The 25854-nt window shown below is 42.2% G+C and overlaps 2 protein-coding genes across 12 annotated transcripts; one reads left to right on the plus strand and one right to left on the minus strand.

Annotated features, from left to right (window-relative positions):
- Positions 1 to 197: 197 nt before the first annotated feature.
- On the minus strand, positions 198 to 5947 carry armc1l (armadillo repeat containing 1, like). 7 transcript variants are annotated; one of them, XM_017681786.1, is made up of 7 exons: positions 5865 to 5947; positions 4611 to 4775; positions 2372 to 2463; positions 2108 to 2288; positions 1818 to 1955; positions 1637 to 1711; positions 198 to 880 (listed from the first exon to the last, which is right to left on the minus strand). In XM_017681786.1, exons 2-7 carry the CDS (start codon positions 4761 to 4763, stop codon positions 689 to 691), a joined length of 831 nt encoding a protein of 276 aa, XP_017537275.1. In that variant the 5' UTR covers positions 4764 to 4775; positions 5865 to 5947; the 3' UTR covers positions 198 to 688. The 7 variants fall into 7 exon arrangements, with proteins under 7 accessions (XP_017537275.1, XP_017537274.1, XP_017537276.1 ...); XM_017681785.1 differs by having other exon boundaries at positions 5844 to 5908; XM_017681787.1 differs by lacking the exon at positions 5865 to 5947 and adding an exon at positions 5790 to 5843.
- On the plus strand, positions 5438 to 17557 carry mtfr2 (mitochondrial fission regulator 2). Of its 5 annotated transcripts, none has more exons than XM_017681778.2 (8): positions 5438 to 5455; positions 6456 to 6639; positions 7608 to 7712; positions 8256 to 8380; positions 11076 to 11272; positions 11531 to 11837; positions 12811 to 13000; positions 16010 to 17557. In XM_017681778.2, the coding sequence occupies exons 2-8, from the start codon at positions 6568 to 6570 to the stop codon at positions 16052 to 16054; spliced, it is 1041 nt and encodes a 346-aa protein (XP_017537267.1). In that variant the 5' UTR covers positions 5438 to 5455; positions 6456 to 6567; the 3' UTR covers positions 16055 to 17557. The 5 variants fall into 5 exon arrangements, with proteins under 5 accessions (XP_017537267.1, XP_017537266.1, XP_017537264.1 ...); XM_017681777.1 differs by lacking the exon at positions 5438 to 5455 and adding an exon at positions 5990 to 6046; XM_017681775.1 differs by lacking the exon at positions 5438 to 5455 and adding an exon at positions 6022 to 6063.
- The last annotated feature ends 8297 nt before the right edge of the window (positions 17558 to 25854 follow it).

Consider the following 25854-nt stretch of genomic DNA (forward strand, 5'->3'; position numbering starts at 1 on the left):
AAACAATTCTGAATCTGTGCATTTCTCTGGAAAACAAAGTTTCACAGAAAACTTATTCTTATGAATCTTAAATCTCAAAATTCAGAAGATTTCATCATACAGAAATTTATTTAGGAAAATCTGTAGAAATCCCCTTTCAGTGGTGCTCTGGCCTTCTAGTGCTGGAGTTGTATAGTAATTTCGAGTAAATCCTAAAATATCATTTACATGTACTTTATTAAAAATAACCTTTTTTGAGACAGAATAAACTCACTTAAAATAAATCAATATGCATGTATGTACACAGTTGATCAAAGCAACAGTAAAACAAAGTGTCACACATACAAAGACAAACTGAAGCACAACAGACAGAAAAACTGGAACACCTGAGATGTTAAACAGTGAAAGAATATTTCCATATGGAAAGGATCCTTCCAAGTCCTTGTTATAACAACTTTACGTTTATTATGAAGAAGGGTGATTATCATTTAAACTGAGCAGATTTGCACTATACTGTAGCTGCTCTGTATCTTGTACAGTCATTAAATTGTTTGGTTCAGGTCATTCTATATGCTGGGGACATTTCATTGGTCAGTTAGCCTATTTCCTAGTAAACCCTTTGGTTTTATTTGTCTGGCTAACTTAGAAATCCTGCCTTAAATACTTCCAGTTGTGGTTCAGATATTTACATACAAAAGCCCCCCTATCTTCACCAGTAGAACGTTTTAGTGAGAAAGCTGGCAGCTGTGTTTAACCAGCTTCCACTGGAGTCCTGTTTGGCGGTAGTGCGAGACACGGCACGATCCGTCTCCTTTTCAGGACTTTCATCTTCAGGCAGATAGTCTGGCAGGTGGGAATTCTCCTCTACCTTTAGGTCTGTAGTGCTGAGAGGGATGAGAACCTATAGCCAGAGACAGCAGCATCAAAAAAGGTTGGTAATTGTTCAGATGAAAGCAGTACAATCTTTCAAGTCAGACTTTTGACAAGACAGCAGAAAGTGTGGAAGGTTTCCACTAATTTCATCAAGAATCGCCTCATTTGACAAGAAGGCTATATTAGCCATGTCTACATTCAACTGGATAATCCATTAATAATCCAAGTAATAGCTCAATCAGAAGACAAAGTTTATGCTTTGAACTTTAAAAGATGGTGTCCAGTTTATGTGTCTCAGAACATGAAGTCTTCCTCTCGCCATTTTTAATTTGCACATGTGAAGTACGTTTTCCCGAATCTGCCATAATTTTAAGGAAACTAAAAACAAAAGTGTTCCAACTGTGAACTCAGGCAAACACACCGCTGCTCGTCTCACTCTGACTGGGCTCACATGATGCTTGTTGTCATGGTAATGTTTACACTAAGCGGTACACACATAGATAATTTTGAATTGGATTACTTGTAGTGTACATTTAAACTGAAATGTTTCATTAGATTGTTCAGAACAGGCTGCATATAAAACACCTCAGTCTTAATCTATAACAGGAATATAATCAATCGGCTTAGCAAAAATCTTTGCGTGTAAAGATAGCTGATGTTCTTAGTTTTAGGTATTTTTTTAACTTTAATTCAGTGAAAATATCTTCAAATAATTTTTAAGCCCCAAAAGCACTGTGACGCTGTATCAGGATGGCAAAATACACAAAGATTTGATCCCACTTACCTCTTCACCACTCTCATTCTTCACCACCTGCTGCGCTGAAAGCATTTTAGTGGCAGCAATGGCTGAGGCCAGACTCTGAAGAGGACAGATTATAGACTTAACTGTTTTATTACACATATCAGTTTGTACAAGTACAAAAAAAGAGAAAATGATCAACTATTTCACTATGAGAAATATGTACACAGTTGAACTGAACAGAAACCTCAGTGGGCAGATCTGCACGCACACGCACTGTGCATCTCTTCAGAGCCATCTGGAATGTGAAGCTGATCACTCCTTTAACTTTCAAAAGGGCCTCCTCACACACTCCTCGCTGGTCCTGCAAAATTGATAATTAACAAACCGTTAGACAAGTTTGTGTAATCCCAATTTAATATCCAAATATATAACTCATTAGTAAATATAGAGATATAAAAATACCATATTTTGATCCATTTATTTATCACCAATAAGTGATATATACACACTTACTGTCCCATCCAAACCCTGTATGTGCAGAGTGATTGATTTGGCCTTTTTATTGGAGCTATTGATGAAGAACTGGTGTTTATTCCTCCTCTTCGTCTGCTCTGGAGTTCTGTATGTGTCTAGATTGCTCAACACTTCATGTACCTCTTTAGCAAGATCTGTTATGTCATTATTCAGCCCACTGCTGCATGAAAAAATGAGGAGAGCATCATCAATCACTGCAGAATTCAAATAAATGTCTGCCAGTTAAACAGCAATGGAACTCACTTTTCCTTCAGCGCCTCCAGGGTCACCATCATGCCAAGCTCGTTCTTCATAGTGTTAATGTTTTGAGTTGATTCTGCCAGGTACCTCAGGGTCTAAATGGGGATGTGATGCATTGAAGTGATAAGACTTTTCTCTTCTCACTATCAAACAGTACCACACCTTTACCTCAGCTGATGATACAGTCTCTGTTCTCGCCTACAAAGTTGAGTAAACTCAATATCATCCTTTTTCTAAGACAAATGTTTTTAAGTGATGTTTTAAGTGATTGTTTTAAGCACTTATAACGGAATGACTTCCTCTTCGCTCCCTGCTGGATCCGTGTGTGCCAGAAAAATAGACTTTAATTGAATGATAAACGTCTTTGACATATGGAATAGTGTGGAAGCATTTTAAACATGGCAGCCAAAGCCTGCAATGACTTCCAGGCCATACAAACACTTCAGAGCAGTTACAGATCAGGCTTAGGAGTCAGTTTCGCTACTGGTATTATACACTGCTCAAAAAAAATAAAGGGAACACTCAAATAACATCCTAGATCTGAAAGAATGAAATATTCTCATTGAATACTTTGTTCTGTACAAAGGTGAATGTGCTGACAACAAAATCACACAAAAATCATTAATGGAAATCAAATTTATTTAACCAATGGAGGCCTGGATTTGGAGTCACACACAAAATTAAAGTGGAAAAATAAACGACAGGCTGATCCAACTTTGATGTGATGTCCTTAAAACAAGTCAAAATGAGGCTCAGTATTGTGTGTGGCCTCCATGTGCCTGTATCACCTCCCTACAACGCCTGGGCATGCTCCTGATGAGGTGGCGGATGGTCTCCTGAGGGATCTCCTCCCAGACCTGGACTACAGCATCCGCCAACTCCTGGACAGTCTGTGGTGCAACGTGGCGTTGGTGGATGGAGCGAGACATGATGTCCCAGATGTGCTCAATCAGATTCAGGTCTGAGGAACGGGCGGGCCAGTCCATAGCTTCAATGCCTTCATCTGGCAGGAACTGCTGACACACTCCAGCCACATGAGGTCTAGCATTGTCCTGCATTAGGAGGAACCCAGGGCCAACCGCACCAGCATATGGTCTCACAAGGGGTCTGAGGATCTCATCTCGGTACCTAATGGCAGTCAGGCTACCTCTGGTGAGCACATGGAGGGCTGTGCGTCCCTACAAAGAAATGCCACCCCGCACCATTACTGACCCACTGCCAAACCAGTCATGCTGAAGGATGTTGCAGGCAGCAGATCGCTCTCCACGGCGTCTCCAGACTCTGTCATGTCTGTCACATGTGCTCAGTGTGAACCTGCTTTCATCTGTGAAGAGCACAGGGTGCCAGTGGCGAATTTGCCAATCCTGGTGTTCTCTGGCAAATGCCAAGCGTGCTGCACGGTGTTGGGCTGTGAGCACAACCCCCATCTGTGGACGTCGGGCCCTCATACCATCCTCATGGAGTCGGATTCTAACCGTTTGTGCAGACACATGCACATTTGTGGCCTGCTGGAGGTAATTTTACAGGGCTCTGGCAGTGCTCCTCCTGTTCCTCCTTGCACAAAGGCGGAGGTAGCGGTCCTGCTGCTGGGTTGTTGCCCTCCTACGGCCTCCTCCACATCTCCTGGTGTACTGGCCTGGCTCCTGGTAGCGCCTCCAGGCTCTGGACACTACGCTGACAGACACAGCAAACTTTCTTGCCACAGCTCGCATTGATGTGCCATCCTGGATGAGCTGCACTACCTGAGCCACTTGTGTGGGTTGTAGAGTCTGTCTCATGCTACCACGAGTGTGAAAGCACCACCAACATTCAAAAGTGACCAAAACATCAGCCAGAAAGCAGAAAGGTACTGAGAAGTGGTCTGTGGTCCCCACCTGCAGAACCACTCCTTTATTAAGTGTGTCTTGCTAATTGCCAATAATTTCCACCTGTTGTCTGTTCCATTTGCACAACAGCATGTGAAATTGATTGTCAATCAGTGTTGCTTCCTAAGTGGACAGTTTGATTTCACAGAAGTTTGATTTACTTGGAGTTATATTGTGTTGTTTAAGTGTTCCCTTTATTTTTTTGAGCAGTGTATAACCTATTAACCTATAGCTAAAACTCAGTATAAATTTAAAGCAGCAGTGTCTCATTCACTTTCTGAAAATAAATATTTCACATTTGATTCCTTAAAACACAAAGTTAAACTATGTGGTGATATGACCTACATGATAAATGGAGGACATCAAGCAGACTGTACCTGCAGAGTGGTGAAAACTACTTGAGGATCTTTGTGGTCCAGGAACAGCACAAGCCCTGGCAAGCAGCCCTGGTCCCGGACTATGATCTCCCGATTCTGAGGTTCCGACGCCAAGTCCCTCAGCTGAGACACTACTGATAGTGCATCCATCATCCTACTGGATCTCTGGTGGTCAAGAAAAACGTCAGGAATAGAGAAGCTACTTTGGATCAAGATAAGTCTAAAGTCACATTTAGAAACCTGGTTCAAAGCAGAACCAGGCAGCTAACTTTTACAAAGGCATTAGAATATCAGTATAAGCTGACAGTTGCTTTAAAGAGTAATAAAAAAATATGAGACAGAAATATGAGATGTTTACATGTGACCTATATTTCAAAGCAATATTTGATGATTTATCGCACCGTATTGACAATATTTGTATTAACTGTACTCCAGAAGAACAGATTTTCTATATTGGCACATTATTTTTATATCTATATCTATATATATATCTATATCTATATATATATATACAAACACACACACACACACGAACATAAAAAATTGCATACTAGCATCGGCTCACACGTCCTATATCGGTGCATCTTTGTATACACACTCTTAAATATGATGATTCTTCATAGGTAGGTCTCTCTGCAGATCATTGAATATGTTCTATATGGTTCTAAACAGAACCTTTTTGAAAGTGACGCTACATAGTACCAAAAAACCTTTTTGTTACAAAAAGGTTCTGCAGTAACTGAAATTTGTGTCTTACAGGTACCGAACCATTCAGAAGCCGAAAGAAGTTGTTCTAATTAGCTGCTGTCCTGTCAGTAATAGGAGCCGTCGTTATTAAGCCAAGTGTACGTTACTTCTCTTGTGCTACTCAATCAATGCTAATATTGCCATTACGTTGGATTGTTGTGCTAACAGACAAACTGAAATAACGTATCCAACTAAGGTTGGAAAGATTTTGTCAGCCTGCGAGTGAGCGGAAGCAAACGAATCGGTAAGTAAACAAACCAGTTAGCTTAGCTTAGCACAGGCAGCAGGCTGACTAACCAGCACAACGGTAGCTACAGCTTCGTTAGCATGTTGGGCCAGAGGGCAGGTTTTACTTTATTTAATCTGACCTGTACACCTCTCCATGTGCCCGCATATGCATTACATTGTCCGGCTGGATTAAGACGAGCGTACATTTGCCTAATTTCCATTTGTTTTGGACAACAGTTCGCGTTAATAACCTCTTACCGCTGCTCGCTCGCAACTCACCGGCTGGTCTCACAAATACGAATTTCGCACTCTTTCTCAAGCACGCCATTGGTTCATAGTCCAGGGTGACGAAACTGTGTTCTTTAACATGATTGGCTGGGTGGTACCCGTCGCTTTTGTTTCGTCCAATCACAAGCGGGCTTATTCACTCGGCGTTATTTGATTTCATCTGGAAGGCAGGCGTGAGTAACTTAGCCGGGTAATATAAATGATGTAGTGTTTTGTTTGTGTATTTTTCTTTATTTTTGACATTTGTGGTGCATTTTATGCTGTGGCTCACACAAGGACGTGTAATATGTGCATTATTCTAAAAAGTCTTGTAATGTCAGTAATGTCTTTTCCCGAGCCGCTGGCAATGCTGCCGCAATAAAGAGGCTGAAGTTGACTTCCTATTCGCCAGTTACTGCTGCACCATTTAAACTGGCGAATACGCTGACTTCGTACCGCAGTAGTGGCCAGTTTTGCTGTACCCAGTCCCGTGGACGTTAAATTTGTAGTTTAGAGTGAATTATCGTACTCAGGTGGCGGTGTTTGTCGTTACATGGTTGAATGTGATGCAGGTTATTTGATCACGTCACGTGTGTGCTGCAGTGTGCCGTTGCTGGAGTGGAGCTGCTTCTCTCTCAGCAGCCAACACTGCAGAAATCCTGCTGGCTTGCACCTTCGTTGGCTTTGCTGAAGAATAATACGCCATACTGATCTGATGTCTCTGCTGGAAGACCTCGTCGATTTGCTGAGATATGTCCTCGAATATTTCGGTGTGCCCACTGACATGGTTAGTAATACTATTGCTCAGTTTGCCATCCTGCCCTTAGAGGTTATAGGTCGGTTGTAAGTTGTTCTATGCAGTATCATTTTGATGGATTTGTACTTTTCCTTTCTAATGGAGTTTTCTGAGTACTTTCAAATTATAGCACTTTCATTTCTACTGGAGTTTAACTTAGTACTATTATTTTCCAGTGGGGCTGGGCAATATGACAATATATAATCTTGATCATTTTGTTCAATTTTGTCCCAGTACAGTTTTAGGTTTAATGTCTGTTCTGTTGTGTTGTTTCAGCTCAGGACTGTTAAATTTGTTAGCTTCTGTTTTCAAAATTTCTGCATGATCCAGTGGTTGGGGTGTAAGTAAAGTCATTCAGAGAGGTTTGATGTTAAATGCTTTTTTTGCAGAAAAGCTTACAGACAAATATAGCCATTTTATGTGCTGTCCAAAACCACCATTGAAGCTAATTATGTATTCTGAGATTTTATATGAAATGTTGATGATGGTAAAATAGTCATTAATCTATAAAAGTTTCCTTTGGGGACTTTTTTGCCTCATAATGCCATGCATGTACCCTTTTGCCTTGAGTGGATTGAAGTTAATGGATTAAAATGTACTTCAAGCCAAATCTTTCACAGCACTTCATAACCAATGTCTAAGGTAGCATATATATCTAAGTGTTTCATGTAATAACGTTCTCTGATGGAGCTTTTAGAATTGGACGTTTGGTTCCTCTCTCCACCACTGTGAACTCTTCTGACTCCATAAGTTTCTGTAGAGCAGAGCATTTCACAACAAATCGCTACTTTGTTTACATCTCAGGGGCTGAATTATGCAGAAATGTAAAAAAAAAATCGGTGGAATTCCTCTTTAAGGAACTTGTTCAGTAGTACTCGGTCCTTGTTTTCATCTCTGATCTGCTGCGGTAAAATCTGAAAGTGAATCCTAAAATAAATGCCTTCTTTTTACCACTGCAGCTGGTTCCAGTATGGGAGAATACTTTGTGTGGACAGTATCGCAGCATTGTTCGCATGATTGGGACTAATCTTCCGCTGGCACCAAACCCCCGAGTTCACTTTCAGGTATTGTGAAAGGCAGCTTAATCTAAGTAATACAGCCATGTATACTGTGTATTAATAATTTCTAAAAAAAAAAAAATTAGATTCACAGATCTTCAAATGATTGTATGTGAAATTTATTAAATGACATATTTATAAAATGTGAATTTGTGTGTGACATGCATCCAGCCTGACATACAAACAGTTCACTGTGCCAGGGCCAGTATGCTACCATTATTAAAATGTGAAATTTGTGGATATTGTGTTTTATAAATTATTCAAAGGCACATGTTGAGAGTTTATCCTAAGAACAAATTCACAATGTTCAAATTTGTTTGCAAATTAGGCTCCAGATATTTGCTATAAGAAATCCAGCAATGCTTTTTTTAATTTAATTTTTGTCAGTAATAAGTAAAAGTAATGGCGCCCTACATCCCAGACTGCATTCTGGTTGTGTTCCTCCACTTGGAATGTAATATTAATAAGAGCATTGTTATACTAAGAGCCCTTTCTCTTTCTGTTGTATTGATTTGTTACCTGTTTAATTGTGCTCTTCTCTCTGAGCAGATTCCTCTGCAGACTTTCAGGAGACATGGCCATATTGACGTTACAGTGGATGCTCCTGGTATTCCATCACTCGCAGATGTGTTATATCTCGCTGAGGATGAAGGAGACAGCTGCACCAAGTTCAGGTAGTTAGAGAAAGAAAACTTACTTTTCCTGTTATGTTTCCTGCTAAAGTGCAAGCCAGTCATCTTTGTTTTGCATCAGGAAGGTGTTTCAGAATGTCTTGGTTGGTAAAAAAATAAAATAATAATAATAATAATAATAATAATAATAATAATAATAATAATGCAAAAAGCTTCCCTTGTCTGCTATTAGGTATTTGATATCTCATGTCCAAGAACAACTCAAGGACTCTGCCAGTAGTGTTGCGATGTGTATACACAGGCGTACATTATATACTTGTCTCTAAGGAGACTGATTTATATGCAGCTATAAGTAGTGAGTGTTTGAGCCTGTGATTTTGTGCTTTCTTTTGGATGACCACTCAAATAACACCTGTGCACTATGTGTTGCAATTTTGTGTGTTTTCTTCCGGTGCTACTTTTTCTCTTTTTTTTTTCTTTTTTTTTCCTTGTGCCATAATCACTTGGAAATTGATTTGGATTGAATTAAATGGATCTAAGCAGATTGTTAATGTTCTAGTCTAGCAAATCAGTTTGGAGATCCAATTTGTGGTGAAATCCTCTCATACATTAAGTCTTTTACTTAACTATATGCTTTCATGGATACACATAGGTAAAATAACTAAACATTATTTTCATGTTTACATTAACCCACTTTTTGCAAAACCTAATGTGTAATTGCACTCAGCATGTGAAAAAACATTGTGTAACATGGGTTGTTTTGGACTCCTTCTCTGGGTGGATGAGTCTGACTTTTGTGAGCGTGTTAAAAGAGAATTCAAAGAGAACTTTCAAAGTCAAAACTTTGTGAAAGGATGTGTCTTCTGAGGATCTTAGTGAATTATCTACTAATGTTATCTTGTCCTCAGCCTAAAGTTGATTTTACGTTTGAGACCTGAACATCAAGCCAGACCTTTTTTTTGAGTCGTTAATATGTAAAGACATAAGAAACGGTCCAAAAACTCCCACAAACGTGCCGTCCATTGTCATTCCATCTATGTACAAGTACACAGTGGAGTGAAATTACGTTCCTCCAGGAACAACACGATGCAGCTACGAACAAAAAGTACAAAGTGTGAACGTGCAGACATCGTGAGCAAACAAGAATTAAACTAGAAACAATGAATAGGATCAATTAAACAGACATTAGACACAGTAAACAGACAGGACAGTGCAGCACCGACACAGCACACATTTCTGGACATGAGGTAGTGGAATAAGGTGCAGACATATTAACATGCTGTGAACTGTGAGTCATGCAGTCAGATGACAGACATAAACACAGCAGTTACTGAGGTAGGAAAACACTGAAAACAAGTGTAGCAGCAATGTTCCTGATAGTGCAAGTAGAGCATCAAAAGAGGTGTGTGTGTGTGAGGGGGGGGGGGCGGTTTAGCTCAGTCCTTGTGAGTTTAAAAACCTGATCACTTGAGGAACAAAGCTGTTAGTCTGGCAGTGGTGGCATGGATGCTCCGGTACCTTCTGCCAGACGGCAGCAGTGAAAAAAGCCCATGTGAGGGATGGATGGGGTCGTCCACAATGCTAGTGGCTTTCTGGATACAACGTGTGGTGTAGATGTCCATGATGGAAGGGAGAGACCCTGATGATCTTCTCAGCTGTCCTCACTATACGCTGTAGGCTCTTGCGGTCTGAGGCAGTACAATTCCCAAACTAAACGATGGAGAGCATCCTGAGCAGCTGTATCACAGTGCCCCTGTAGAACATGGTGAGGATGGGAGGGGGAGATGAGCCTTCTTCAGTCTCTGCAGGAAGTAGAGGTGCTGCTGGGCTCTCTTGGCTGTGGAGTTGGTGTTGGAATTGGAGTTGAAATCCTGACGATTTCCACAGCAGAGCCAGTGATGTTAAGTGGGGGATGGTCATCTCGCACTCTTCGGAAGTCAACAACCTCTCTCCTTAGTTTTGTCTACATTCAGAGACAGGTTGTTGGTTCCGCACCAGTCCATTAGCCGCTGCACCTCCTCTCTGTACGCTGACTCGTCGTTCTTGCTGATCAGACCCAACATAGTCGTGTCATCTGCGAACTTGATGATGTGGGTTGAGCTGTACTTTGCAGTGACAGTCATGCCCCTGACTTTTAACCGATTGTTTCAGCTTTAACAGGGCGACTTGCAGCAGCTCACACACATCGTATTTGAGCAAGTTTTTAGATGCCAAGTTTTTCAATTTTACCAAAAATAGTGCATCTTTGAGAAGCAACTTATTCCAGTTTGTAAAACCATTGTTTAGAGCATACAAGGAATTTAATTGATATTCCGTAAGGTCCAGTTAGACAATTTCCTCAAGCAGAGGTCCGGAACATCATAATGTCTAACTTGCATCATGAGTCAGTGCCATATACTGTAAACTGAAGTTGTAGTTGTCTATAAGCATCTTATATAGTCAACAACTGAATGTCAAATCAAATAAAGTACAATTAAGCAATGTTTCACTGTTTGGGTCTGGATTTGGACCACGGTCTGCCTGTTAGTGACCTCTGGTTTAGAGTGTCCTATACTGTTCCTCTCAAAACAACCCACCCAGCCCAGCCCCCACCCCCTTCTGAACTACAGCTTTGGTGCTGGCTACAGCACTGAATTTATTCAGTAATAAAATAAATGTATTCTTTGGGATGCTGAAACAACAGCATGTGCTATGTGGAAAGACATTTCTTTGAAGCATCATGTTCTTTATACTGCAGGAATACCATTCCACTGAGGAAGTGTGAATGGCCACAGAGGGCTGAACGACCAGCGTCTGTAGCCCCTTCTGCCCAAAATGGACAAAGAGCTTTGGGACGGAGCACACAGCCAGAGGCCCTGCAGAAGATTTCTGCACTGGAGGCTGAGCTGATGAAACTACGAGCTCAGATTGCCTTGATAGTCGCAACTCCAACAGGTAACCACATCACCACAAATAAAGACTTTTTTTTCTTTGCACTCTAGCAGTTCAAATCATTGTTATTTACCATTGTAATTCTTTAGGATTGAGTTCATCTCGACATCTCTGATTTAAAAAAAAAGCATGAATTTAATTTAAATATTGTTGATTTTACTCTTCTGCACAAAAATGTTTAGCAAATAATAAACATCTTGTTTACAACACAAAGTTATCTACAGGTGGTTTTTAATATTAAATGCTTTCTTTCTTTTCCAGCTGACAGTCCGCTCCTGAGTGCACCTGCCACACCTTGTTTGGCTCCTTTACCTGCTCCTGTCCTTACCTCCACTCCTCTCTGTGCACCACCTCCACCACCTCCTCCTCCTCCTCCTCCTCCTCCACCACCTCCACCTCCTGCAGTGGCTGGCTCATCTCAGGTCTTAGTGACACAGGTAATCAGACAAAGGCGGGCAGCCAGGAAAGACAAAGCTGAACCTTCAGAGTGCACGTCAACAGCTGCCCTCCCCTCCATGCTTGACATCCTGAAGGACATGAATCAGGTTAAACTCCGCGCTGTGGAGAGGTATATCAATACTCACTACCACTCTTTTGCTTCATTTATGTCTCTTTTTTTTTTTTTTTTTTTTTTAAGCATGTGTGTTAATGGTTGATAGCTATTTAAGTCTAATTTACAGTTGAATTGACCAATGTATTTATAAAGTTAATTTCAGCATGGACCACCTTTTAAGCATTTGTCAGTAATTTCAGGTTGTGTGTAAACAAGGCTAATGGCTGGGAAAAGTACAAAGAAGTTATACTATACTATACTATATGCTATTTGCAGTTTCAGCTGAGTTATAACACTGATTATTTAACCTTGAGTAGACTTGTGAAATTGGCTAAATGTTTTGTGTGTTCACAATTATGGTTTAAGCTTATAAACTAGAATATATGCAAAACATGCATCACACATAAAACTGCCTGTCTGTGCCTGCCTGTGAGCAGCCTATGAAACAAACCTTGTCTTGAGAAAATGCAGTCTGTAGAATATATATTCATTTGAAGGCTAAACTGCTTGGGTTTACACATTATTTGCAGTGGAGTTTGGTATTAGGGCTGGGATAATAAGCAATTCTAGGAAATCGATAATTATTGATAAATTTCACATCAGAGCTTGTGGTTGCTCCTGTAGCTTTTCTTGAGCTAGAGATCTGTGAGAGCTTGATTATTAATGCCTGCATCTTGCCCATGCCTGCCTGCAGAAAACCCTTTATTAAACTGTGATTAAGCTCAAAAGGTACTATTTTTGATGTTTCCACTGTGTGTAAGTACTCCAGTCTGACACTAATGCCGTGGTCCATAGTGCAACTAACTGCTGTGTGTACAAATGAAGTGAAAGCAGGACTGTGGTTTAGTGTAGCAGATCAGTGCACACAGTGCTCATGTTTTAGAAAAGGAAAGAAAAATATATAATTTTTTTTGGTACAGATGTCATGATTCCATATGAAAAGAGTCTGATTAATCCCCTAAGTTATCCATACTGTCTGTGTTTTCAGGTCTCCAGGAGGGACCCCTGTGAGGAAGAGGAGGAGTAAGGGTGCCGTGTGTATGTCGGACCCTGCTGCACTCATTGCTGAAGCTTTAAAGAAGAAGTTTGCTCACAAGCAGAAAGACGACTCGTTTGATAAGGAGAACCGCTCGGCCGAACTGTCGCCTTTTAGCAGCCCAGATACACCCAGAGTAAGAGTAAGCCTCTTTACGCTTTTCTGGCATCAAAATGTTTTCTTGTATGGTGTCTTGCATGGTCTTTCTGGATTACTGAATGGGACGGCTGTGTACAGTGGGATAGTAAAAGTGCAGAAATGAGAGGACTGAGTTTTACATTGATTTACTTTTAGGGTTTCACATCTACCTTTTTTGGTGCAGACCAGTCAAACTTTTTCCTTTGGTTCAGTCCATTTCATTAGGGGTGAACACTCTACCCATACAAGTATAAGAGTATACACTAAACAGCTGAGCTGTGGTCTTCAAACCCACATGGGTCCTTCTAAGTACAACCCATAGCAAAAATTATGGAATCACCACTCTTGGAGGAAGATCTTTCAAAAAAGTTAATCACCGAAACATGCCCCAAAACTTCACCAACCTTCTGGCATTAAGAAAACAATAAAAATATATATATATATATATAATTGTTGTAGTCAGTCACAATTATGTTTGTAGATCAAATAGAGGGAAAAAATATGGAATCACTAAATTCTGAGAAATATTATGGAATCGCTCTGTAATTTGCAGTTCTAAAACTAACACCTGCATCAGATTAAATCTGCTGATTTTCCATCCATCCATTTTCTAAGCCGCTTCTCCGTCAGGGTCGTGGGGGGGTGCTGGAGCCTATCCCAGCGGTCATGGCAAGGCAGGATACACCCTGGACAGGTCGCCAGTCCATTGCAGGGCACACACACACACACACACACACACACTCACAATCACTCACACCCAGGGGCAATTTAGCATGTTCAATTGGCCTGACTGCATGTCTTTGGACTGTGGGAGGACACCGGAGAACCCGGAGGAAACCCACGCAGACACGGGAAGAACATGCAAACTCCACACAGAGAGGAATGGAACCCAGGCCCTCCTTGCTGTGAGACGACAGCTACCCACCACGCCACCGTGCTGCCCTCTGCTGATTAGTCTTCAGTTTAAAAAAAAAAAAAAAAAGTGCACACTTTGGACAACAGTTGCACAAAGTTGATTGACGTGAATCATGACATCAACACGAGAGATGTCAGTCGAAACAAAGGAGAGAATTATAAAAAAACTTGAAGCTTAATCATCATGGAATGTTGCAAAAGATGTTGCTTGTTCTTGTCAGCTGTGTCTAAAATTTGGACCAAGTACAAACAAGATGGGAAAGTTGTAAAGAGGAAGCAAACAGGTAGACCAAGGAAAACATCAACGCGTCAAGACAGAAAACTTAAAGCAATATGTTTTGAAAATAGAAAATGCACAACAAGACAAATGAGAAACAAGTGGGTGGAAAACGGGAGTCAATGTAGTCTGTATGTACTCGAACTGTAAGAAATGGTCTAAAAGAAATGGGATTTACATCCAGAAAAGCCAAAGGAAAGCCACCATTAACACGTAACAGAAAAGAACAAGGTTACAGTGGGCTAAAGTAAAGCAATCATGGGCTGTGGATGACTGGATGAAAGTAATCTTCAGTGATGACTGGTGAATCTGCATTGGGCAAGGTGATGATGCTGGAACTTTTGTTTGGTTCTGGTCCAATGAAATTTATAAAGATGACTGTCTGAAGAAAACATGTACATTTCCACAGTCATTGATAATGTGGGGCTGCATGTCAGGAAAAGGCACAGGGGAGATAACGTCTTCAATTACATCTTCAATAAATGCCAAAGTCTGCATTGAAATTTTGGAGACTTTTCTTATTCCATTAGCTGAAACGATGTTTTGGCAAAGGACTTGAAAACTTTCCTTCAAGAAAAACTAATATAATGTCAAGGGCAAGGCCTGCAAATAGTCCCAATCTCAATCCAGTTGAAAATCTCTGGTGGGAATTGAAGAAAATGGTCAATGACAAGGCTCCAACCTGCAAAGCTGATCTGGCAACAGCAATAACAGACAGTTGGAGACAGATTGATGAAGAATACTGTTTGTCTTTAGTTAAGTCCATGCCGCAGAGAATTCAAGCTGTTATAAAAGCCAGAGGTGGTGCAACAAAGTGCTAATGGTGCAGTGTTTTTCTCATGATTCCATAATATTCTCAGAATTTAGTGATTCCATATTTTTTTCCTCTGCTTGATCTATAAACACAATTGTGACTGACTACAACAATTATATTTACTTCTTTTTTTATTGTTTTCTTAATGGCAGAAGGTTGGAATTTTGAGGAAAAAAGAAGGTTTGTGGCATGTCTCTGGGATTAACTTTTTTACAAAATGAAACAATTGAAAGATTTTCCTCCAAGAGTGGTGCTTTCAATCATTTTTACCATGGATTGTAATGCCTGGTTCAGTTCACTGCTGGTGGGAACAAATTTTAATGATAGTCAGTACCAAATGAGGGAATTCAACATCAAACCCTGCCTCTCTTCGCTGGCCATATTATTCTCGTGTTTTAACATTGGACTTTTGGAAGATGATCATATTCTTGCTAATAATGTCAGATGAGCAATGAAATAAAAGCAAGACAATGCGTTTGCTTTTGGCATGTGCATTGTGGAACTCATTTTTTTCTGAGGTATCAATGACTTGATTGGTTGGTTTATCAAATTCAGATTGACAAACCATTCAATCATAAAGAAGCATAGATGAAGTATACTTTATTTTTGTTACTTTGGATGTGGTCCACTTATTGTAATTTTTTTGTTGATTTTTCAAAATGTCTAATTGAATCATTTGAAATGGTAAGATTTCTATAATTAACCATTTCACATCAAACCACTCTGAATGTGCAGAGTATAAAGAAGTTTTGTAAAATTGGTGTAATTTCTCTTCAGTCCATGTCTGGTGAAACTCCCTGAAGCCATGTTAATTTGCAGAGTTGTGCCACCGGGGGGTGCTGTTTTGTTTGCTGGTCATATGCTGGAGAACCAGCTTGTCAAGCATCCTTGTGTTTTGTGCTGGCACAGCAGCAGATGCAAAACTCTGGATTTCTGGAAGTGTATGGGTCATCTGCTGGAATGTTTCTGACTTTTTTTTTTTTTTTTCTATATTGTTGATTTTGCAGGTTTCACACCCACTGAGACGCGGTCAAGGGAGAATTCATCTGTGACCCTGTAACCTCAAGGTTGGGCAAGAAGCATGTAATGGAGAGTTCTCTGCTGAAATGCCTTTAAAAGATTTTCTTGGTCATGCTTTCTTTCAGCATCCTCAGTCTTATGGTACTTCTCTTTCTGTGGAAGAAGAGAGGAGTGGACTTTTTATCTGGTCCTCTCAGCTTTGGATTGTTTTTCTTTTTCTACACTAATACAGCTCTTACAGTGGCGTTCTTGCAGGCTGCTTAGAGAGAATGTTAAATGTAAATGTGAAAGGCCAGAATTATGAACCAAGGAATACATTCTGATGGACTTCTCGTATGCAGTGGCTTTGAAGCTTTTGCCTTTTTCAAATTTCGTTTGTGTATAAATGCATTTGCACTGCTCAGTCTTCCTCCTGTTCATTGTGGACAGATTAAGTCATGTAGCCAGTCACTCCTCTGATATACAATTATCAGTTCGGCTTGTTTAACTTATTTCTGAGTGCTTCATTTAAGAAATTTCACAACCATTTGAAGTGATGTTTGTTCACACTATTGTCCTCTTACCCCAAACATAGTTGGCAACATTTTAGGTTTAACACTTAATACCTGGACACGATTTGAGGCAGTTTGTGTTAAGATTGAGGCATGCAGTTTGCTCAGAGCTAAAGGGTGGAGTAAAGCATCCATTACTTGTTAGCTACATGAGCCTCGTAGCTTCAGAGCAAAACTTCAGGGAACAATTGTGTAAATTTTATTTTTTTATTCCTCAAACCATCACTTTAACATTCATTGTTGCATATAAAAACGTATTTTCATTCGGATGTGTGTATATGTGTGTGTTTGTGTTGGAGGCAAGGGTTCAAAAGTATGCTTTAGACAAATCAGGGAAACTTACTCCATTAATCCATTCATTACATTCATCTGTGCTTTGCAGTAGCTTTGAGACATTTCTGAAAATGGAGTAGATTAAAGGGGACTTTAATTTTGATTTTTATAATATTTCAATGGCTGTCATTCAGAGAGGTTTGATGGTTTTTTTATAGAGAAACTTGCATTTCTACACATGGCTGGTGGGGGTTGGGAGTCATGATGTCCAACACAAATACATGCATTTTATTTACTATTCAGAATGATTTAAATAGTGTTTAAATAGTAAATCCAAAAAATCTATATAAATAAATATTTTCAAACCATTTGTTAAAACGTTTTGGACAAAAAATCCTTCATAACCATCCTGTGGAGGAGCTTTCAGAAGTGTTACTGGCTCTTATCACCGTTGCAAACAATGCTGAGTCAGATTTCTCTAGAACAGACGATTTCTCATCAGACCACTCTGAATGACTTCGATCTTAATGATTTACTGATAAAGGCCATGCCATGGCCGTTGGCGAGTAAACTAAGCTAAATGTCTCTCCAGTGTGTGCTCACATTACAGCATGTGTCTCTCAATGACCTAAACTGTAATTAGCAATGCAACATACACCTGAATGAACCCATGTCTGTAAGACAATAAAGAGTCTGTGTCTTTAACTAAAAGTGGTGAGTTTTTGTCCTCATGTTACTTTGACAGTATAATACATGGGCAATGTGAAGGTGAACTGAAGTGAAAGCTGTATCTTTTGCAGTATTTTAAATATTGATTAACATGAAGGTGAAGCTTAACAGTTGATTCTAAACACGTGTCTTATGAATGTTGAGGCATCTTATTCACTAGCAATCACTACACTACACCTGACCCGGTAGAAGTTCTTAAAGAATACAGCAGCATTTTTCAGCCTAGCCTCCATGTGCTACATCTGAAGTCTGAAGAATTACCAGACTATTCTGAATGTTTTCTAGAACTTAGCAAATGAAGTAAAAGCCCTATACATATTTAAAAAAAAAAAAAAAAAAAGATAAAGAAGACACCGACACCAACTTCAAGCCCACAAAATGTAAATATTCCCTCACTCAGTTTTCAAAAGTTGACCCCATGCAACAAAATTATTCCACATTGTTGGGTCTGAGTTTTAAACCTATTAGTCGGTCACTGGTTGTACCTAATAAATTGGCAACTCATTGCCACATGGTCAAACCATTTTTACTCAACATAGTCTGTTTTATTATCAACTTGGGAGGGCGGAATGGAGAATTAAGACATGGATTCAGGCAAAGAGGAGGGAAAGTTTCAGCTGCAGCTGGACATATGTGGAGACATAAGTGCAGGTCAGCAGAGACGAGGGCCTGGGATTCTCTCATGACCAGCAGCATTTGACTCGCCAGCTCAGCACTGTACATTCCAGACAGGAAGGAAGTGACCTGGATGTAAGGCTGGACAGTGACGATTTTTGTAGCCTAGTATTGTTAATAGTAATGCTATAATACAGTGCTCAAAAAAATAAAGGGAACACAAACAACACAATATAACTCCAAGTAAATGAAACTTCTGTGAAATCAAACTCTCCACTTAGGAAGCAACACTGATTGACAATCAATTTCACAGCTGTTGTGCAAATGGAACAGACAACAGGTGGAAATTATTGGCAATTAGCAAGACACACTTAATAAAGGAGTGATTCTGCAGGTGGGGACCACGGACCACTTCTCAGTACCTTTCTGCTTTCTGGCTGATGTTTTGGTCACTTTTGAATGGTGGTGGTGCTTTCACACTCGTGGTAGCATGAGACGGACTCTACAACCCACACAAGTGGCTCAGGTAGTGCAGCTCATCCAGGATGGCACATCAATGCGAGCTGTGGCAAGAAGGTTTGCTGTGTCTGTCAGCGTAGTGTCCAGAGGCTGGAGGCGCTACCAGGAGACAGGCCAGTACACTAGGAGACGTGGAGGAGGCCATAGGAGGGCAACAACCCAGCAGCAGGACCGCTACCTCCGCCTTTGTGCAAGGAGGAAGAGGAGGAGCACTGCCAGAGCCCTGCAAAATGACCTCCAGCAGGCCACAAATGTGCATGTGTCTGCACAAACGGTTAGAAACCGACTCCATGAGGATGGTAAGAGGGCCCGATGTCCACAGATGGGGGTTGTGCTCACAGCCCAACACCATGCAGGATGCTTGCCATTTGCCAGAGAACACCAGGATTGGCAAATTCACCACTGGCACCCTGTGCTCTTCACAGATGAAAGCAGGTTCACACTGAGCACATGTGACAGATGTGACAGAGTCTGGAGACGCCGTGAAGAGCGATCTGCTGCCTGCAACATCCTTCAGCATGACTGGTTTGGCAGTGGGTCAGTAATGGTGTGGGGTGGCATTTCTTTGGACGGCCGCACAGTCCTCCATGTGCTCCCCAGAGGTAGCCTGACTGCCATTAGGTACCGAGATGAGATCCTCAGACCCCTTGTGAGACCATATGCTGGTGCGGTTGGCCCTGGGTTCCTCCTAATGCAGGACAATGCTAGAACTCATGTGGCTGGAGTGTGTCAGCAGTTCCTGCAAGATGAAAGCATTGAAGCTATGGACTGCCCTGCCCATTCCCCAGACCTGAATCCGATTGAGCACATCTAGGACATCATGTCTCGCTCCATCCACCAACGCCACGTTGCACCACAGACTGTCCAGGAGTTGGCGGATGCTTTAGTCCAGGTCTGGGAGGAGATCCCTCAGAAGACCATCTGCCACCTCATCCGTAGCATGCCCAGGCGTTGTAGGGAGGTCATACAGGCACATGGAGGCCACACACAAAACTGAGCCTCATTTTGACTTGTTTTAAGGACATCACATCAAAGTTGGATCAGCCTGTAGTGTGTTTTTCCACTTTAATTTTGTGTGTGACTCCAAATACAGGCCTCCATTGGTTAATACATTTGATTTCCATTGATTTTTTTTTTTTTTTTTTTTTGGTGTGATTTTGTTGTCAGCACATTCAACTTTGTACAGAACAAAGTATTCGATGAGAATATTTCATTCATTCAGATCTAGGATGTGTTATTTGAGTGTTCCCTTTTATTTTTTTGAGCAGTATATTACAATTCAATATGCTGTTCTGAACGTATGATGGATACAGTCAGTAATCATACAACACTCATTACTTAGACAGCAATTGGTTTTTTTAGCAAGTCGTGTACAACAGAACTGAAAAACAAAGGTGGTTATAGTTTTTATAGTAATTTAAACATGTAGCTCTGCTGGTTCTGTTTCACATGACCAGATGTACCATGAAAACTTAAGTATTACAATATGTTTTTGCCACGTCACCTGAATTGTTTCTCAGAGACCCCTATTGTTCCCCATGTGCTTCCCTACTACCTGTCCTGACACCGCCTGCTCGTTCAGAACAACCTGCGCAAAGTGTGGGCACGGTCGAGTCTCTTGCCAGGGGGCGCTGCTGGACACAACTAAAACGTTTAAGTCGGAGTATGAAAACTTATCACGGACCAGAGAAAAAACCCTATGCCGGAAAAAATATCCCTGGGCCTTAAAATCTAGCAAGACCTAATGGAACTCATTAAGCCGTATTATATCCACCAAACGAAGTCGGAGGTGCAACACAGAAAGGAGAGCAGTGAGGAATCAAGAGAGGCAAGAAACACTACAAACATACAACAAAGCCCTATGGCGCTTTCATCATTAGGCCCTTCCTTATTTTGTTCTCAATGCTCCGCCCCACAAATTCGAACGAACCAATCAGCGAGGGGCAATTATCTTCATCAACCAATCACAGACTTTCCGTGTGCTCTGTTATAAATTGTCACACAGCAAGTGAAATAAGGAAAAAGAAAAAGCACGCCAGCGTGTAATCGTGTACTACATGAAGCAAGCTTATAAAATTCCGTGCTCATTTAAATCAGCCTCACTTAAATAAGCCTCACTGTTCACTCCATGTGGGCCCACCACCCGCAAGGTCCAGCATGGGGGAGCGATGCAGTGCCATATTGGCAGTGGGAGATGGCGGGGAGGCCCTAGTTGGCCTAGGCCCCTGCAGCAGAAACTAGCTCTTGGTACATGGAACATAACCTCACTGGGGGGGAAGGAGCCGGAACTTGTGCAGGAGGTTGAGAGGTACCAACTAGATATAGTTGGGCTCACCTCCACCCACAGTGTCGGCTCTGGAACCAAACTCCTGGATAGGGGTTGGTCTCTCTCCTACTCAGGGGTTGCACAGGGTGAGAGGCGCCGGGCGGGTGTGGGGATACTCACAAGTCCCCAGCTGGTGACCAGGCAGTTGGAGTTTGTCCCGGTGGACGAGAGGGTCGCCTCAATGCGAATTAAAATTGCAGAGAGGAAAACTTTGACTGTTGTCTGTGCGTATGCACCAAACAACAGGTCAGAGTATTCGGCCTTCCTGGAGCGAGTGGGCGGGGTTCTGGAAAGGGTCCCGCCTACAGACTCCATAGTCCTACTGGGAGACTTCAATGCTCACGTTGGCAATGACTGGGAGACCTGGAGAGGCGTGATTGGGAAGAACGGCCTGCCCGATCTAAACCCGAATGGTGAGTTGTTATTGGACTTCTGTGCCAGGCATGGATTGTCCATAACGAACACCAAGTTCGAACACAAGGATGTTCATAAGTGTACATGGTACCAGAGCTCCTTGGGTCAAAGGTCAATGATCGACTTTGTTGTCGTTTCATCTGTCTTGGGACCATATGTTCTGGACACTAGGGTGAAGAGAGGTGCAGAGCTGTCAACTGATCACCATCTGGTGGTGAGTTGGATCAGATGGCAGGGAAGACTGATGGTCAGACCCGGTAGGCCCAAGCGAATAGTGAGGGTGTGCTGGGAATGACTTTCAGAGGCCCCTGTTCGGAATGATTTCAACTCCCACCTCCGGGAGAGCTTTTCTCACGTCCCGGAAGAGGTAGGGGACATGGAGTCTGAATGGACCCTGTTCAAAACCTCCATTGTGGAAGCTGCCAGGCGTAGCTGTGGCCAAAAGCTTGTGGGTGCCTGTCAGGGCGGTAACCCAAGAACCTCCTGGTGGACACCGGTGGTGAGGGAGGCCGTCAAGCTGAAGAAAGAGGCCTTTAGGGACTGGTTGGCCCGAAGGACTCCCGATTCAGCAGATAGGTACCGACAGGCAAAAAAGGTGGCAGCTGCAACTGTGGCAGAAGCAAAATCCAGGGCATGGGAGGAGTTCGATGAGGCCTTGGAAAAAGACTTTCGTTCGGCCTCAAAGAGGTTCTGGACAACTGTCCGGCGACTCAGGAGGGGTCGGGGTGGCTGCGCCCAAGCTGTATTCGGCAAGGGTGGAGAAACTCTGACTTCAAATGAGGATATTGTTGGTCGGTGGAAGGAGCACTTTGAGGAACTTCTTAATCCGGGAGACGTGCCTCCCTCACGGGAGTCAGGGCCAGAGGCTTCTGGGGTGTCAAGTTCCATTTCCCTGGTGGAGATCACTGAGGTAGTTGGTAAGCTCCTCAGTGGTAAGGCACCGGGGGCGGATGAGATTCGTCCAGAAATGCTTAAGGCTCTGGATATTGTGGGGCTGTCATGGCTAATACGCTTTTGCAATATTGCATGGACCTCGGGAACAGTACCCTTGGACTGGCAGACTGGAGTGGTGGTCCCTATTTTTAAAAAGGGGGGCCGGAGGGTGTGTGCCAATTATCGGGGTATCACACTGCTCAGCCTCCCTGGGAAAGTCTATGCAAAGGTGCTGGAAAGGAGACTCCGACCGATAGTTGAACCTCAGATTGAGGAGGAACAATGTGGATTCCTTCCCGGCCGTGGAACAATGGATCAGCTTTTCACCCTCTCACAGATTGTTGAGGGGGTATGGGAGTTTGCCAACCCAGTCTACATGTGTTTTGTGGACTTGGAGAAGGCTTATGACCGTGTTCCTCGAGATATCTTGTGGGAGGTCCTCTGGGAGTATGGGGTGCCGGGGCTACTACTCCGGGCTATCCAATCTCTGTACTCCCGGAGTGAGAGCTGTGTCCGTATACTCGGCATTAAGTCAGACTCTTTCAGAGTTAGTGTTGGACTTCGCCAGGGTTGTGCTCTGTCTCCACTCTTGTTCGTGATATTCATGGACAGAGTGTCCAGGCGTAGCCGGGGTCAGGAGGGCATTATGTGTGGAGGCCGGAGGGTGGCGTCTCTGCTATTTGCAGATGATGTTTTTTTGGCGGAATCACATGGATGCCTCCAACACTCGCTAGAGAGGTTTGCAGCTGAGTGTGAAGCAGTTGGTATGCGGATCAGCACCTCCAAGTCTGAGTCCATGGTCTTGGCCCGGAAAAGGATGGCATGCCCACTCCAGGTAAGGGGAAAGGACCTGCCCCAGGTGGAGGAGTTTAAGTATCTTGGGGTCTTGTTCACGAGTGACGGGAAGAGGAATCGTGAGATCGGCCGTAGGCTGGCAGCAGTAATGCGGTCACTGTACCAGACTGTATTGGTGAAGAGGGAGTTGAGCCAAAAGGCAAAGCTCTCTGTTTACCGGTCGATCTACATCCCAACCCTCACCTATGGTCATGAGCTGTGGGTAATGACCGAAAGAACGAGATCACGAATACAAGCGGCGGAAATGAGCTTTCTTCGTCGGGTGGCGGGCTACACGCTCTGCGATAGAGTGAGAAGCTCGGTCATCCGGAAGGAGCTCAGAGTAGAGCCGCTACTCCTCCGCATTGAGAGGAGCCAGTTGAGGTGGTTCGGGCATCTGATCCGGATGCCCCCTGGACGCCTCCCGGTGGGGGTGTTCCAGGCACGGCCTACCGGGACAAGACCCCGGGGCCGCCCTAGGACCCGCTGGAGGGATTATGTCTCCAAGTTGGCCTGGGAGCGGCTTGGGGTCCCCGGGAATGAGCTGGAGGAAGTTGCGGGGGACAGGGTCATCTGGGATTCTCTGCTCTCCCAACTGCTACCGCGACCCTGTTTGGACTAAGCGGGCAACAACGATGATGATGATGATGATGATGTTCACTCCAGGCTCAGTGAGCTCCACTAACACAGTCCAGATAAAGCAGCTAAGAGAGTAGAGTGCAGGTAAAGCAATATGTCAGCTAAAATAACAAGAAAAAAAATATTATGTATGTTATGAATTAACATATTATGTATGAAATTAACACAAAAATTAATACTTGAACATAAAACTTCAAAGTTTATTGTATAAAATTCTACAACTTTGCTTCCAAAAATCTTGGGACACTGCAAAATGTGAATAAAAGATGATGCAATGATGTAATCAAATTATTAAAACCCTGTATTTGAATAGTTTGGAAAATATGTGCCTATTTTGAATTTGATGCCAGCAACATGTTTAAAAAAAGTTGGGATGATAAACTGCTCTTTTTTCAGTCTGGAGGATGTGGTGTCTATAATTTCCAAAAAGAATTAAAAATTTTGATTTTTTTTCTTTTGCCTCAGTCCATCTTAAATGAGCCCAGAGAAGGCGGTGGCATTTCTGGATCCTGTTTATATATGTTTTTTCTTTCCATGGTAGAGTTTAACTTGCATTTTTATATGCAGTTGTGATCACAGACGATGTTTTTATGGAAGTGTTCCTGAGCCCATGCAGTGATTTCCACTGCAGAATCATATCTGTTTTAAATGCAGTGCTGCCTGAGGGCCTGAAGATCTCGGCCAGCAAATACTGGTTTTCAGCCTCGTCCCTAAAGAGATTTCTCAGGATTCTCTGAATCTTTTAATGATATTATGTACTGTAGATGATGAAATCACCAAGGTCTTTATTATTTTATGTTGATAAATGTTATTCTTGAAATGTTGCATTATTTAATCATGCAGTCTTTCACAGAGTGGTGAACCCTCCTCATCTTTAATTCTGAAAGACTCAGGCTCTCTGGGATGCTCTTTTTACCCAATGTTAAGGACTTGTTGCCAATCAACCTAATTAGTTGTGAGATGCTCCACCAGGTGTTTTTTTCACAGCTTTTACAGTCTTTTCCTGCCCTGTCCCCACTTTTTAAACATCATATTTGAAATGGGCATACGATTTTTCAAAAAACATTAAAATGTTGTCTTGGTAATATTTTCAATTAAGTATACTATTTACATGTCATTTCATTCTGTTTTTTGTTTACATTTTGCACAGTTTTGGGAAAGAGTGTTACGTGAATAATTACAGATTTAAATGAAACTCCTTAGACTGTGCGTCCTAATGTCCTCTACTGTCTTACGTACACTATACCCAACTCACATAACTGGAGAAATAATTTATAGCTAGACTAAATATTTGAAAGTGGATGTATTTAATATTAAACTAGCTATTGTTCCATTGAAATGATAGAGTTAGAAACAGCATGTGTAAGATACACATGGCAGCAGCTGAAAGTGAAATATAAACTCCAGAATGGTACAGTACAGAATATGAATCGGTGTATATAGAGAAAACAAATCAATATTATAGTACATATTACATATACCCAAAGGAAGGCTTCTGTTACTGCCTCTGGTGGGGTAGGAGGCTCCTGTAATGAAGCTGATTTGTGGCCCTGTCGTTTCAAATATATACAGGAATTTTGAGAGATTATTCTCTCCTGCAGTGGGTATGTGCAGTAGCAAAGCAATGCATTTGATCTTGTTTGTGGAACATTGTAATTCATCTTGTGTGCATCACTGGATGGCTGACCCTTGAGGGGTGATCTGTGTGGCCACCACAGGCTCTGTGCGGCAGTGAGGATCTTAGGGGGCGCAGCCATGCAAAGTGGCTCTTGGAGCGTGCCTCATTCTTGGGTAATGAGGGACTGTTATTGCTGCTGTTGTTGCTGATGGATGTTGTTATCAAAGTAGTTGTGATGCTTTTTGTAAATTGTGTCCGAGAAGGGTGGGCTTTGCAGTTAACTTGTAATTAGAAGTGTTTACTCTCCTCAAATGTTAAGTCCGTCCGTGTTACCCCCTCCATGTGTTATGTGTAGGGGTCAGCACTGAGCTGGGCATTTTT

This window comes from Pygocentrus nattereri, chromosome 9, assembly GCF_015220715.1.
Source record: "Pygocentrus nattereri isolate fPygNat1 chromosome 9, fPygNat1.pri, whole genome shotgun sequence".
Classification (NCBI taxonomy): domain Eukaryota; kingdom Metazoa; phylum Chordata; class Actinopteri; order Characiformes; family Serrasalmidae; genus Pygocentrus; species Pygocentrus nattereri.

What these genes read in the sequence shown, in the direction of transcription:
- armc1l (XM_017681781.2), bottom strand. Translation starts at nt 5,806, where the DNA reads ATGGAAATTAGGCAAATGTACGCTCGTCTTAATCCAGCCGGACAATGT. An exon ending in GCACATGGAGAGGTGTACAG is followed by an intron (nt 4,776 to 5,725) that starts GTCAGATTAAAT and finishes CTTGACCACCAG; the next exon opens with AGATCCAGTAGGATGATGGA. An exon ending in TACAGGGTTTGGATGGGACA is followed by an intron (nt 1,956 to 2,107) that starts GTAAGTGTGTAT and finishes TCAATTTTGCAG; the next exon opens with GACCAGCGAGGAGTGTGTGA.
- mtfr2 (XM_017681778.2), top strand. Translation starts at nt 6,568, where the DNA reads ATGTCTCTGCTGGAAGACCTCGTCGATTTGCTGAGATATGTCCTCGAA. An exon ending in TCGGTGTGCCCACTGACATG is followed by an intron (nt 6,640 to 7,607) that starts GTTAGTAATACT and finishes TTACCACTGCAG; the next exon opens with CTGGTTCCAGTATGGGAGAA. An exon ending in GATAGTCGCAACTCCAACAG is followed by an intron (nt 11,273 to 11,530) that starts GTAACCACATCA and finishes TTTCTTTTCCAG; the next exon opens with CTGACAGTCCGCTCCTGAGT.